The 12094-nt window shown below is 37.3% G+C and overlaps 1 protein-coding gene across 2 annotated transcripts in view; it reads left to right on the top strand.

Annotated features, from left to right (window-relative positions):
• ABCC4 (ATP binding cassette subfamily C member 4) overlaps positions 1–12094 on the top strand; it is a 182880-nt gene that overhangs the window by 17813 nt on the left and 152973 nt on the right. For both annotated transcript variants that reach the window (XM_039337655.1, XM_039337654.1), the window contains exons 4-6: positions 1779–2009; positions 9419–9508; positions 11568–11731. In XM_039337655.1, the coding sequence (XP_039193589.1) occupies positions 1779–2009; positions 9419–9508; positions 11568–11731 (485 nt within the window). The remainder of the gene's footprint in view (positions 1–1778; positions 2010–9418; positions 9509–11567; positions 11732–12094) is intronic.

The following is a 12094-nucleotide window of genomic DNA, read 5'->3' as shown; positions in this document are numbered from 1 at the left end:
AAACGGACGTATAAACTCCCTGCTTAATATTTTTAATTTTTCTAGAAAATTTTAAGCAAGAGGAAAAAAAAAGGAAAACAAATGGGGAAAATGAAAATGTATTCAATACTTCCTTTTAGCACCCTTTATAGATATAAAATGATGCATAACGCATTTGTACCTACATTAAATTGGTTTTCTCATAGAAATATGATTGGTGTGTTCGGTGGAAAAATACAATTTTTCAGACAATATTTATAAATTTATTGATTATTTTTATTTTTTGTTACAAATGGACGTATAAACCATTTTAATAGTAAAGATTGTAATATTTCTCATTTCCCAGACTGAAGAAACAAACAAGCAAAAAATTGATTCTATAATCAACCCAATATCAACAACTCATTGATACTGGATCTTGTGTTTCATTTTACCACAGTGCTAGTTTTAAACAAAATAATAAAGGGAAGGACCATGGTCCATGAAATATTGTCTGAATATAGATGTTCTTATCATCTAAACCAACTTCAAAGGGCCCAGGCCACAATTGTATCCACAAATCATTGGGGCCAATCTAAACCTACCAGTTTTTGCCAAATTACATAAAAATGAAAAAGGTCACAATTATGAAGTAAAGGGGAATTAATAGTTCAGGGAATGATTTCTTTTGCACGTAAAACTAAAACATAATTTCTCGACTGTATTAATTTTAATAAAATTAATTATATTTTTGTAATAGCCTCATAGTTGCAAAGGAAGACCCCAGAAGCCACACATAGCCGATGGGCTGCTGGCTGCACACCCCTGGTCTAAACCATTATATTTATCATTAAAAGAGAAAATATTAAGAAATAATATAAATGCCTGTCTGCTGTGACTACCCACCCATCTGTTCATCTGCCTATCTGTCTATCCATCCATCCACCCTGAAATGTTCTGTTTTTTTTTCCTCCTGGTTGATACAGTTTGACATATGTAATGTTTTTAGGAACCAATTTAATTTAGCAGTGAGAAAGAGTCATCAATAACACTAACAATGAGAAAAGCAAATTGCAAATGAACAATGCCAGGTTCAGATTTTACTTTCCTTGTGTTATTCCAGTACAAACCAGATTCTCACTTTAACTCCAGATCTGCAATAAAATCATCAGTACCAATCCAACTTAAAAACTTTTGTAAGAAGAATCACCACTGTGCTGTGAAATCCTGGCTTTTAATAGATTTGATCTAGGTGCTTCCCTGATTTTACTCTTGACCATATCACTACTCTCTGCTCTAAGACATAGAGTACTTTTCTGCTCTTACTCTACTTTAGACTCAAAGACATATGCATAATCAGTAGACGAAGAAATTGAAGGCCCACCCTAGATGTCCATCAGAAGCCCCAATTATATTATGGGGTCATGACATCATTGTGCAGAATGATGAATTACATTACTTTTTGCTTTTGAGTTAAGGTAGGTTGGAGTATATTGGTGTGCCCGGTGTTTCAACTTCAAAAGTGCTTTTTACCTCTCTCTAATACTCTTCCCATTGTACCAACTTTATACAGGCTATTATAGAAATATAATACATGCATACATACCAGAAGAGTTCCAAGCTCAAAATATTTTGAATTCAGGATAATTTCGTTGTGGCTGCAGCTTTGGAATCCTTCCTGTGAGATTAGAACATTGTGTTTTGTATTTGTAACACTTTGCACAGCCTCATTATAGTACTCTCCACAGGATAATTAAAAATAAGGAATATTTTGTTTCAATTGTTCCACTTTAATTGAAATTTTCTTTTCTTTTTTTAAGGAAACTCTGATACTAATTCAGCCAATATTTCTGGGGATGATTATTGGGTATTTTGAAAAGATTGGTTCTTCACATGCTGACAAAAATGCTTTGGCTTACGCCTATGGCTCTGCTGCAGCCTTATCTGTGTGCACTTTGATTCTGGCCATCACTCATCATCTGTATTTTTATCATGTACAACGTGCTGGCATGAAGCTGAGGGTAGCCATGTGCCATATGATTTATCACAAGGTAAGTAATAGATTTTCTTTATCTCAATAAACAGGACCCTTAACATAGGTGAGTGCTTGTCTTGCATTGTGAGGGAAGCAAACAAGTGTTGCTAGAATCATTTGCTTAGCAAGGCGATACGTGGCTCTTCAGGAAAAGAATGTTAAGATTACATCAATGTGCCATATGTAAATTCCGTTCTAAGTGGACAGGCCAGGGGCTGAAATCTCCAGAAAAATCAGCAGGCTAGAAAAAAGTTGGCTGCCGTTATGAACTGCTAGTTCTTCCTATGACTTTTAATGCGAAAATTTATCATACTGCTGAAAAATTAGGAGGAATGAAGGGGGCTAAGTAGACTTCTTTCTAACAGTGTTATCCAGTTTTAGGCTTCCTTCTACTTTCATTTTGGTTGTAGTGAAAAATTATCTCAAAATTTTTCAAGGTATGCTACATTTACAATAAGGAAGGGTGTGATGTAATTCAGCCATCATACAACTAAGCCTTCTGTTTTATGCCTTCTGTCTAATATGTCTTTTTAGCTTAATAATACTGGGGTAATTTTAAAGTTTGCAGTATTTTTACCTTGAGGGACCCTTTCCTATAGATTTTTCTTCCATGGAAAATTGGCCCATCAGTTCTACTTTAAAAAGCATCGGTACTGTATGCGTCTAGAAGGGAATACTTTATCTAAATCTATTTTTATTTACTTATGCACTTTAGAAGTACCTCATACTGTATTTTAAAGTAGCTGTTCTATTTGTAATGGAACTGCTGCATTTTGTGGTAATTTATATAAGCTGCTTTGTAACTTATAGCTTGGATATATATTTACCTAGTGCAGGAGGACTTGTTTACAGTAACTCACACCTTCATTACCACTCAATTAGACTACTACACTGCATGCTAAGTGAGCGACCTTTGAAGACTACATGGAAAATGCAATTGGCCGAGAACAGAGTGGCCAGTGTGCTCATTGGACGTGTTACTTGGATCAGGGCAGCTCCATCCTTCTTGGCTTTCTTGAGGATATTAAAAATGGAATGACTGTATTTACTATTTACTTTTAATCAATCTCAGACATTTCTTCATCTGTTACTCTTTTTTAATTCTGTTTTATTCTAGAATATTTTACTACAGTCTTATCTTCTGGCTTGAGCTTTTATGATTGTTGTTTTAGTAGTATTTTTAATTACACTGTGAAAATTTTAATATTTTTCTATATTATATATCATGTAGCCCAGGGGTCCCAAGCCCCCGGTCCATGGACCGGCACCGGTCCACAGCATGACAGCAAGCGGGTCGCACAAAAAAGCAAAGCTCCATCCTCGGGATGCAGGCAGTATTCAAAACCATACCCCCTATGGGCCACCCCTAAGCTTTCTCCATGGCACTGGTCCCTGGTGCCCAAAAGGTTGGGGACCTCTGATGTAGACCACTAGGAGTTATTGGAATCTGGCAGGAAATAAATATAAAATGTAAAGGAATATTTAAAATATACAGGTGTTAAGTACTATGTGAATAGAATAAATAAGAACATTTTTGTCCCATTTTGTTCCTTTTGTTTCCATACTTTGTAATTTCTTTTTTTACTGGAAGGAATAACAATATACTAATATGATAATTTTGTTAAATTTTGAACATGTATTTTTAAAATTGGTGGAATAATAACGGTGTTGTCATGCAAGATCCTGCAATAAAACCATGTATGTACAGTGCCTGAGAGGACTGCAGATTTTCCCATTAGTAAATGCATCACAGGAACTACTTACTCAAGGCTGTAGTCTACAGTCTGAGAGTATTTGTAGTTCAGATGAAAAACAATATGTTGTAGCAATAGTACAATGACCATATAGTTATAATTAAAATTACATAATTGTAATGTATAATTAAGTCTCAATCTCCTTATTAGAATGCAACCAGAAAATAAAGGAAATTTGGGAGCTAAATGGCAAGCTTGAAGAACAAACCACTGCCAAAATTTAAAACCTGATCTACAAATATTTTCTATTATTTTATGCAGAAAATTTGTCTGCAGTATTCAAAAAGAAAAAGCATATAAAATAGCTTCCATAGCTTAAAGTGGCAATATTTAGTGTGACCTCCCTTTACAGTTGAACAATAGCAGACGTCTGTCTTCCATAAACCTAAATGGATGGGACCGTACGTTCTGTCATTGCTAATACTTGGATGTGTCCTACTATTTTATGTAAAAATGACTGCTATGCAAAAAGGGCTATAATACCAGGTTTGTGCAAGACATGCTTGACCATTACATATAGTGTAGTCATATGTTGTATAAGTGTAATTCTTTGGAAGTTTGCTAATAAGAACCACTTTCAATCACATCATTCTAGTCAAAACGCCAAAGATGACATACATAAAATCATACCATTTTCCTGAAAACAAGACCTATTGCAAAAATAAACCCTAGCTTGATTTTTATGTGTGCGCCTAACATAAGCTCTACCTCCAAAATAAGCCTTAGTTAAGAGCCTGTGCAGCTGGCTCCCCACCCATTCCATCTAGTTGTTTGCAGTGCTGCCAACACGAGATGAGATGAGGCAGGTGGGGGGAGATACAGCCCTGTTCAGCAGAGCCCGCATGGCTGTCTCTGGCCCACTTTTTCTGCAGCTGCTTGCCGTCACTCATGTATGTTGCTCCTGGCCTTTGTTTCACCAGCCTTTGCAGCCAAGAATGGATCCCCAGGTTCAGGCAAGAATGGATCCCCAGGTTCAGGCGCGTGTCACTCCCTGGCCTACATTTTGCCGGCAGAGGTATGTGTCAGCCCAGAGCTCTGTTCTCGGCTGGAGAGGCCTTTCCTGAAGGCCTCTGCTGGCGAAATGGAAGCCAGGGGGGTGATGTGCATGAGCGGTGGCGAACGGCCGCAGAAGAAGTGGGCCAGCTGCAGGCACGCAGGCTCCTGCTGTATGGGACTGTTGGTGCCGCTACGGTGAGGTGAGACAATAGAAAAAAGAAAACATCCCCCCAAAAATAAGACCTGATGCCTCTTTTGGAGGAAAAAAAAATATAAGACTGGATCTTATTTTCGGAGAAACACAAGTACTTTTGCATCAGCAAGGCCTCTCTCAAAGTGAAATCAACAAACAAAAATGGATATTCAAGATGTTGATGTCAATGCTGCTAACATCAAACATTTTTGCATTGACAACAAATGGAAATGTAGCCATCTTTTACCTTTTGCTTTTAGAGTTAGATGATGCTGGGAGGGGGAATGTAAGCGAGAGTCCAGCTAGACATAGCAACGCTGGACCCAGCGTGAGAAACCAAGGCAATTGTAACCAGAGTTGATAAGAAATTGGCAGGCTGGAGAACGGAAGAGGAAGCCCATGCTTCACGCTAATTGGGGGAATGTCATTTATGACTGTTAATTGGAGGAGGGAATTGTGCTTTGATACTATGTGTTCAAGGGAGGGGAATTTAGTTTTTGGCTTCGATTATGCACTGATGATGCTATGCTACTCAAAATAAACATTCTTTAAGGTAAACAATGTCTCGAAGTTCTCTGAAGACTTTCATCTATCGGAACCATGACAGTTGTATTCCAGACTGAAAAATAACAATGGACTGTCATTAAAAGTTTGCTAAAACAACAAAGCGGGTGGCGGCCTAAGACTTTTGCACAGTACTGTAGTTGCTATGATGTACTTGGGGAAAAGCTAAGTTTGCATTTCAACCTGCACTCTTCCACCTGATACCTCTTAGGAACTCTGTTGTCATTAGGTATGATGCTTTCTTGTGCATAAACTAATCTCTGAGGAACTAATTTGCTATTCTGAATAATATACTACAGTGTGTTTTGGGAATCATGAACAAAGCCTTTCAACCAATACTGCATCTAAAAACAAGGAATGGAGAAAAGCTTATTGGTTCATGCTGGGTTCCTGTCTCCTTATTTTAGGGTTCTAATTACTTTTCCATTTGACCTCTCAATATTCCAGAACTCATTGAACTCACTAACTTTTTTTCAGTTTTGAAAAAATTACATTGGATCCACAATTTAGTGAATCCTAGTGCAATTAATTTTGCATGAAATGGTGTTCTCATTCTCTTTATGTTACCATGATATAGATTATGTAATTTGCATTTGCATAATGTTGCTTGTAGAGGATATAATTAAATAGTAGTCAAGAACAATCCCCCAACCCTATTTGTCTAATTTAAGTCTTTCTTTCAATTGTAAATATATAAACCAATGGAAAACACATCCTTCTGATTCCAACTCCTCTTTAGATTTGAGGATAGGGTCACCATGATTCAGATATTTTATTTAACCATAAGTCTACCAGTCTGGCCTCACCAGCATTTCTTTTCTAAAAAAAAAAAAGCTTTCTGGAGAGACAGCCAAATTTTATATTACTTTATATTTATTCCAAACTCTTAGGATGGCATGTCTAACAAAGTGATTACTAAAATCAACATTTACTTTAACCTTATCATACCATAAATAGCCATGTCATCCAAATCTTAATTCTGACTCACTAACTCGAATTACTTCTTATTTTAGAGAGTCACCCACTCTTTTAGCCATACAGAACAATAAACACCAGAATATGGAGATTTCTTAGCAGTAACTAGTTACCAACAACATGATCTATCAAAATAATGTGTTAGCCTTAAAGTTTTAATTCAAAAATACGTAGGCTGCTCCTGAATTGTTTTTTCAGATAGTAGACAAATGCAAGGAGAATAGGATTTCCAGAGTTTTTTCAACCCATAGGGAGAATTTGAGAGGCATTTCTCTGTATGTATTATCCTGCATTAGAAATTTTAGAGGACATTGAAATGGCTCACCTTTAGGTTTAAGGTTTTTCTTCTTTGCTTAAGTAAAACATTTGTATATCATTGATAAAATAATGCAATGTTTATCTGTTCACTGTTAAATCCACAGGATAGTCTTACTGCTAAATTTTGTATGCAATAATATTTCTGTGAAACAATGACCAAGTATTATGCTGCTCTTTATGTTAAGTTTAATTTTTGGTTTAAGGAAATTTGATTTACTGTGTAGCTTTTCCCTTAAGGACTCACCATTCAGTGTGTTGAAAATGAAGCACATGTTACTTTGACGTCTTATTCTGATTACAATAGGTGTTGGTATTCCAGTATTTTATGCCCTGTCTGTAGCGCCATGGAAATCACATTGTGGGAAACAGAAGGGAGTTCATCATTTCCTACACATTTATTATACTGTGATTAGCCTCCACATGTTTGTTCACATTATTCACAAGGGTGTGGGATTGCATTATAGGAAAACATCTTTAGAATCATAGAATCATAAAGCTGGAAGGGACCTTGGAAGTCTTCTAGTCCAACTCTCTGCTCAAACCAGGAGATCTTATATCATCCTAGTCAAATGGTTGTCCAGTTCAGTTTTGAAAACCTCCTGTGGTGGAGTCTCCACATCCCTAGGAGGGAAGTTATTTTATTGATTAATTGTTCTTACTGTCAAAAAGTTTCTCCTTACTTCTTGGTTGGATCTCTCTTTAACAAGCTTCCACCCATTACTTCTTGTCCTGCCTAAGATTACATTCAGTGGGTTCTGAAATTACATCTGCCCGCTCCTTCAAAACACTGTTGCATAAACCATCTGAAGTAGCTGATTTGTACTCATCCAGGGTGGATAGGCATTCCCTTACTAATTCGTTGCCTATTTTGACTTGTATACCTGTTCTGTCTCCCTTGTTTCTGCTTTAGATAGGTTGGGCTGCTTCTTCCTTTTGCTTAAAAACAGATGCAAAGAAGGAATTAAGCAATTCTACTTTCTTCCTGCTGCCCGTCGCCTTCCTGCCATTTACTTGATGAGAAACTTAATTCTTTGAAATACTTAAATGCTTTGTACATTTTAAAACAGGAAAAGTCTTCTTATATCAGGTCCAATGCATCTGAACTTGGTGGGTATTTATCATACTTCTGAGTTAAAGTTCTATCAAGACAAGAAAAACTGGTTTCCTATAGAATATCACTATTGGGTGACCCTTCTGTTAAATCTTTAAGAAAAGCAAGATCCTGGAGAGTGATTTGACTCCGTGAATTGGTTCTCATGGTTAGCATGAAGAATAAGGAGTGTAAATGAGTACAAGTTGTTCTACTGTTTAAAGATCTGGCTATGCTTGTAATTCTCAGACAATGCACTATACTGTAGCTTGGAGAAACACAAACAGGAGTTCTGTCCTTAAAATGTTGCCAGCATTGTTGTATGAGAAGCGCGCAGAGAGAAATTGACTCCTTTCTTTTATCTGAAGTAGATTTCCCCAAAATATTTTCCTCAGTTTCTGACATAGCCTTTTTCCCTAGAGCAGGTAGTCCTTGACTTACAACAGTTTGTTGACTGACTATGCAAAGTTACAACAGCGCTGAAAAATGTGAGTTATGACCGTTTTTCAAAGATACGACCTTTGCAGCATCCCCATGATCATGTGATCAAAATTCAGATGCTTGGCAAACTGGTTCATGTTTATAACCATTGCTGTGTCCCAGGGTCATGTGATCAATTGTCATCATAAGTCGAGGACTACCTATATTTCTAAACAAACCCTTAGAACAGGAAAAGTTGTGGCAATGGGGTTTTGCAGCGTTTGGCATTGCAAAAGGAAGAATCTATCCCAGCGTCCTAAGTTTTTCTTTGATAAAAAAGAAACATCACTTTTTTTGCAGATGGAAGAGTGTTCTGTGGAGTCGCTTCCTCTTAATCGTGGCATTTGAATGAGAGTAACACCCTGATTTATTTTCTGGCAGTTACTAGAGAAAAGTGAAAAACAATGTAAAAGGAATATATTGTCCTAAGCTTATCTCTTGACCATAAAACATTGAGGTGTGGAAGTAAACTTATTAAACCTTTCTTCTTTGAGGTAAATCAATCTTGCAAGGTAGACCAAATTAAATGCTATTAAAAAGGAGAATCAAATTGTTGATAGAAATCTTTAGCATTAAGTATAGTACTCTATATTATTCTACTTTAGGATCATATACATTGGAAAAGAGAAATTACAGTGCTGTATACGATCACTATTAGCTCTGGAGAAGTTGGGTTCATATGCAACACAAAAGTAAATTCACTAGATCATAGTTATCTAGATTCACACAACAGTCTAAGCATAAACCATGATTATGGACCAAAATGTCAGGTTCACATACTGTAACTCAGGATGACATGTCATGGTCTTCTTTTTCATTGTCTGTTAACTTAAACTGGAATCTTAGTTTTGATCCTGCTTTTGGGAGTTTGTTTCATCTTACATTGTTCCCATAAGATGATTATTGAAACTTGGAAAATTGTTTGAGTAGTATATTTAATTTTTTTAAGGAAATATTGAAAAAAGACGAAAGATAGCTAAATTGGGAAAAAGCTGTGACTAAATACTATTCAGTGTATGAATGTGACATTTGAATAAGTTTGTTTCTGCTCTTAGGCACTTCGTCTGAATAATGCAGCCATGTCAAAAACGACAACCGGTCAGATTGTAAATCTTTTGTCAAATGATGTGAATAAATTTGATCAGGTAAGCCCTAAGGGAGACAGACATTTTGAATGATTTAGCTTAAGAGTGATCTTAGGTAGTGGCCTTTTCTTTTTATTCATAGCAAGATAGAATGAAAGTCCTTGGGTTTGCTTGTACATGTGTATGCAGTGGATAAAAATATTTTTAAAGGCTATATCGAATCCTTTGTGGGGTGCATCTTATATTGCGGTGATTTCCAAGCAGATGTCTTTTTAGAATGGAGGATTGTGATAAGAATAACAACTTATATAGGTAGTCCTCGACTTACAACAGTTCACTTAGTGCAGGGGTAGGCAACCTTGGCTCTTTTATGACTCGTGGACTTCAACTCCCAGAATTCCTGAGCTAGCATGGAAAATGCAATTGGCCGAGCTTAGTGACTGTTCGAAGTTACAATGGTAACGCTTTTTCATACTTACAACATTGCAGCATTTTTGTAGTCACATGATCAAAATTCAGACACTTGGCAACTGGTCCATATTTATGGCAGTTGCAGCCTCCCAGGGTCACGTGATCGCCTTTAGCACCCTTCTGACAAGCAAAGCCAATGGGGAAACCAGCTTCACTTAACAACCAAGTTACTAAATTAACAGCTGCAGTGTTCACTTAACAATTGTGGCAAGAAAGATCGTAAAATGGGGCAAAACTCACTTAACAAATGTTTCCCTTAGCAACATGAATTTGGGGACTCAATTGTGGTTGTAAATCAAGGGCTATCTGTAGTCTCTAATCTTAAAGAGGACTTTGATCTTTTCCTTCTCTCTCTTTTGGAGCGGGGGCTGCAGTAGAGGTGGAGAGTTTATTTTTATTCATTTTATTTTTCTTCATTTATATCCCACCTTTATTCTTTTTTACAAATACCTCAAGGCAGCAAACACACTTTCCTTCTCCTATTTCTCCCACAACAACAGCCCTGTGAGGTGGGTTGGGCCAAGAGAGAGTGACTGGCCCAAGGTCACTCAGCTGGCTTTCAAGTCCCACTAAGGGGGGACTGGAATCTGTGGTCTCCCACTTTCTAGCCTGGTGCCTTAACCGCTAGACCAGGGGTAGGCAACCTTGGCTCTTTTATGACTCGTGGACTTCAACTCCCAGAATTCCTGAGCCAGCCATACTGAGGGGAAAGGGAGAGGATTCCAAGCTGAGCCATGCTGTCTCAGGAATTCTGGGAGTTGAAGTCCACGAGTCATAAAAGTGCCAAGGTTGCCTACCCCTGCACTAGACTAAACTGGCTCATGTTGGCTTTTAAAAACTGCCAAGTGTATCTATGATTCATTCAAGGATACTGCAGTAGCAGAACTATAAGTCCCCTTCACACTGGGCTTCACTCCTTGTGAGCTAAGAGATATGTCTATGTAAGATTTCTAAGCAATATTAGAAAGTTGATTTGCCTCTCTCTTCTTTTAGGGTAGTTTTTAAGCATCCTAGTCTCAGCTATAGTTCTGATATTTCATGGTAGCCAAGAAAGTATGAACCAGATGTGACTGTGCTTAGTTTTTTGAGATCATTCAGCTAAGCATAAAGTTCATTATTTTAACCTTGGGCAGCTCATTTGGCTTAACTCTGCCTGTAGATGATTTTGTATAGATTAAAAGTAAATATGTTGATTTCATGAGATATGGGTTAGAACTCTCACAACCAGACAGCATTAAACTGTGTCATGCGAAGGTTTTCTTAAATGTCCAGGGTAAATTTTATAGCATTATATAGACAGTAATATGTAGGAGGTATTTTGGCTCATGTGGCCTCAGATGTGGAGATGATCACAAATGATAAATGTCCGGCTAAAAAAGAAGCTATATTTCAGATGGTGCAGGCAGTTGCTGAGGCCTGGAGTTCCATCTTAGTAAGGAGCAATTCCAGGAATAGAGTGACATGCAGAATTCCCAAGGCATTTAGGGAACAATAACAACTTTTTTTATATATAACCTAACATATCCAGATATAGATCATTTCTGGGTCCCACAGGACTTTCCCCCATGTGCACAATAGACTGGTCGCTGTCGTGATTTTTCTATTTTCAGTTCATTTTGTGAGTCATGTGTATTTCTTTTTTGCCTAGGTGACTATTTTCTTGCATTTCTTATGGGCTGGACCCCTTCAGGCAATAGCTGTGACTGTTCTTTTGTGGCTTGAGATTGGCCCGTCCTGCCTTGCAGGGATGGCGGTGCTGATTATTCTTCTTCCCTTGCAAACCTGCATGGGCAGGCTCTTCTCAGCTCTGAGGTAAGAGTGATTGGCATCTTGTTCCTTCAGAGTGATTAAAAAAAACTCTTTCAACTCAGCATGGATAGTTTGTGTTTTTCAAAGGTTATATACTTTGAACAAAAAGGTTCAAAAACATGTGTTTGCTAAATCTGGCACCAGTGGAATAAAGATGTTCTTTTAATTTCATCTTTATTATATGTTCAAAGACATACATAAGACCCAAAGTATGCTTTTCTCCCCAAGGCAAATTACAAAGCAGATTTCCAAGTTACAGAACTTGGAAAAATGAAAATAGAGAGGGGCAGAATTCATGACTTGTAAATTTTGATTACATTTATTAATTAGTGTTTCTTTTTAAATGTCTGGGTTTGGACAGCCTAG

This window comes from Crotalus tigris, unplaced genomic scaffold, assembly GCF_016545835.1.
Source record: "Crotalus tigris isolate CLP2741 ecotype Arizona unplaced genomic scaffold, ASM1654583v1 scf7180000017685.4511686, whole genome shotgun sequence".
NCBI lineage: Eukaryota > Metazoa > Chordata > Lepidosauria > Squamata > Viperidae > Crotalus > Crotalus tigris.
This window is presented reverse-complemented; position numbering and strand designations above follow the sequence as displayed.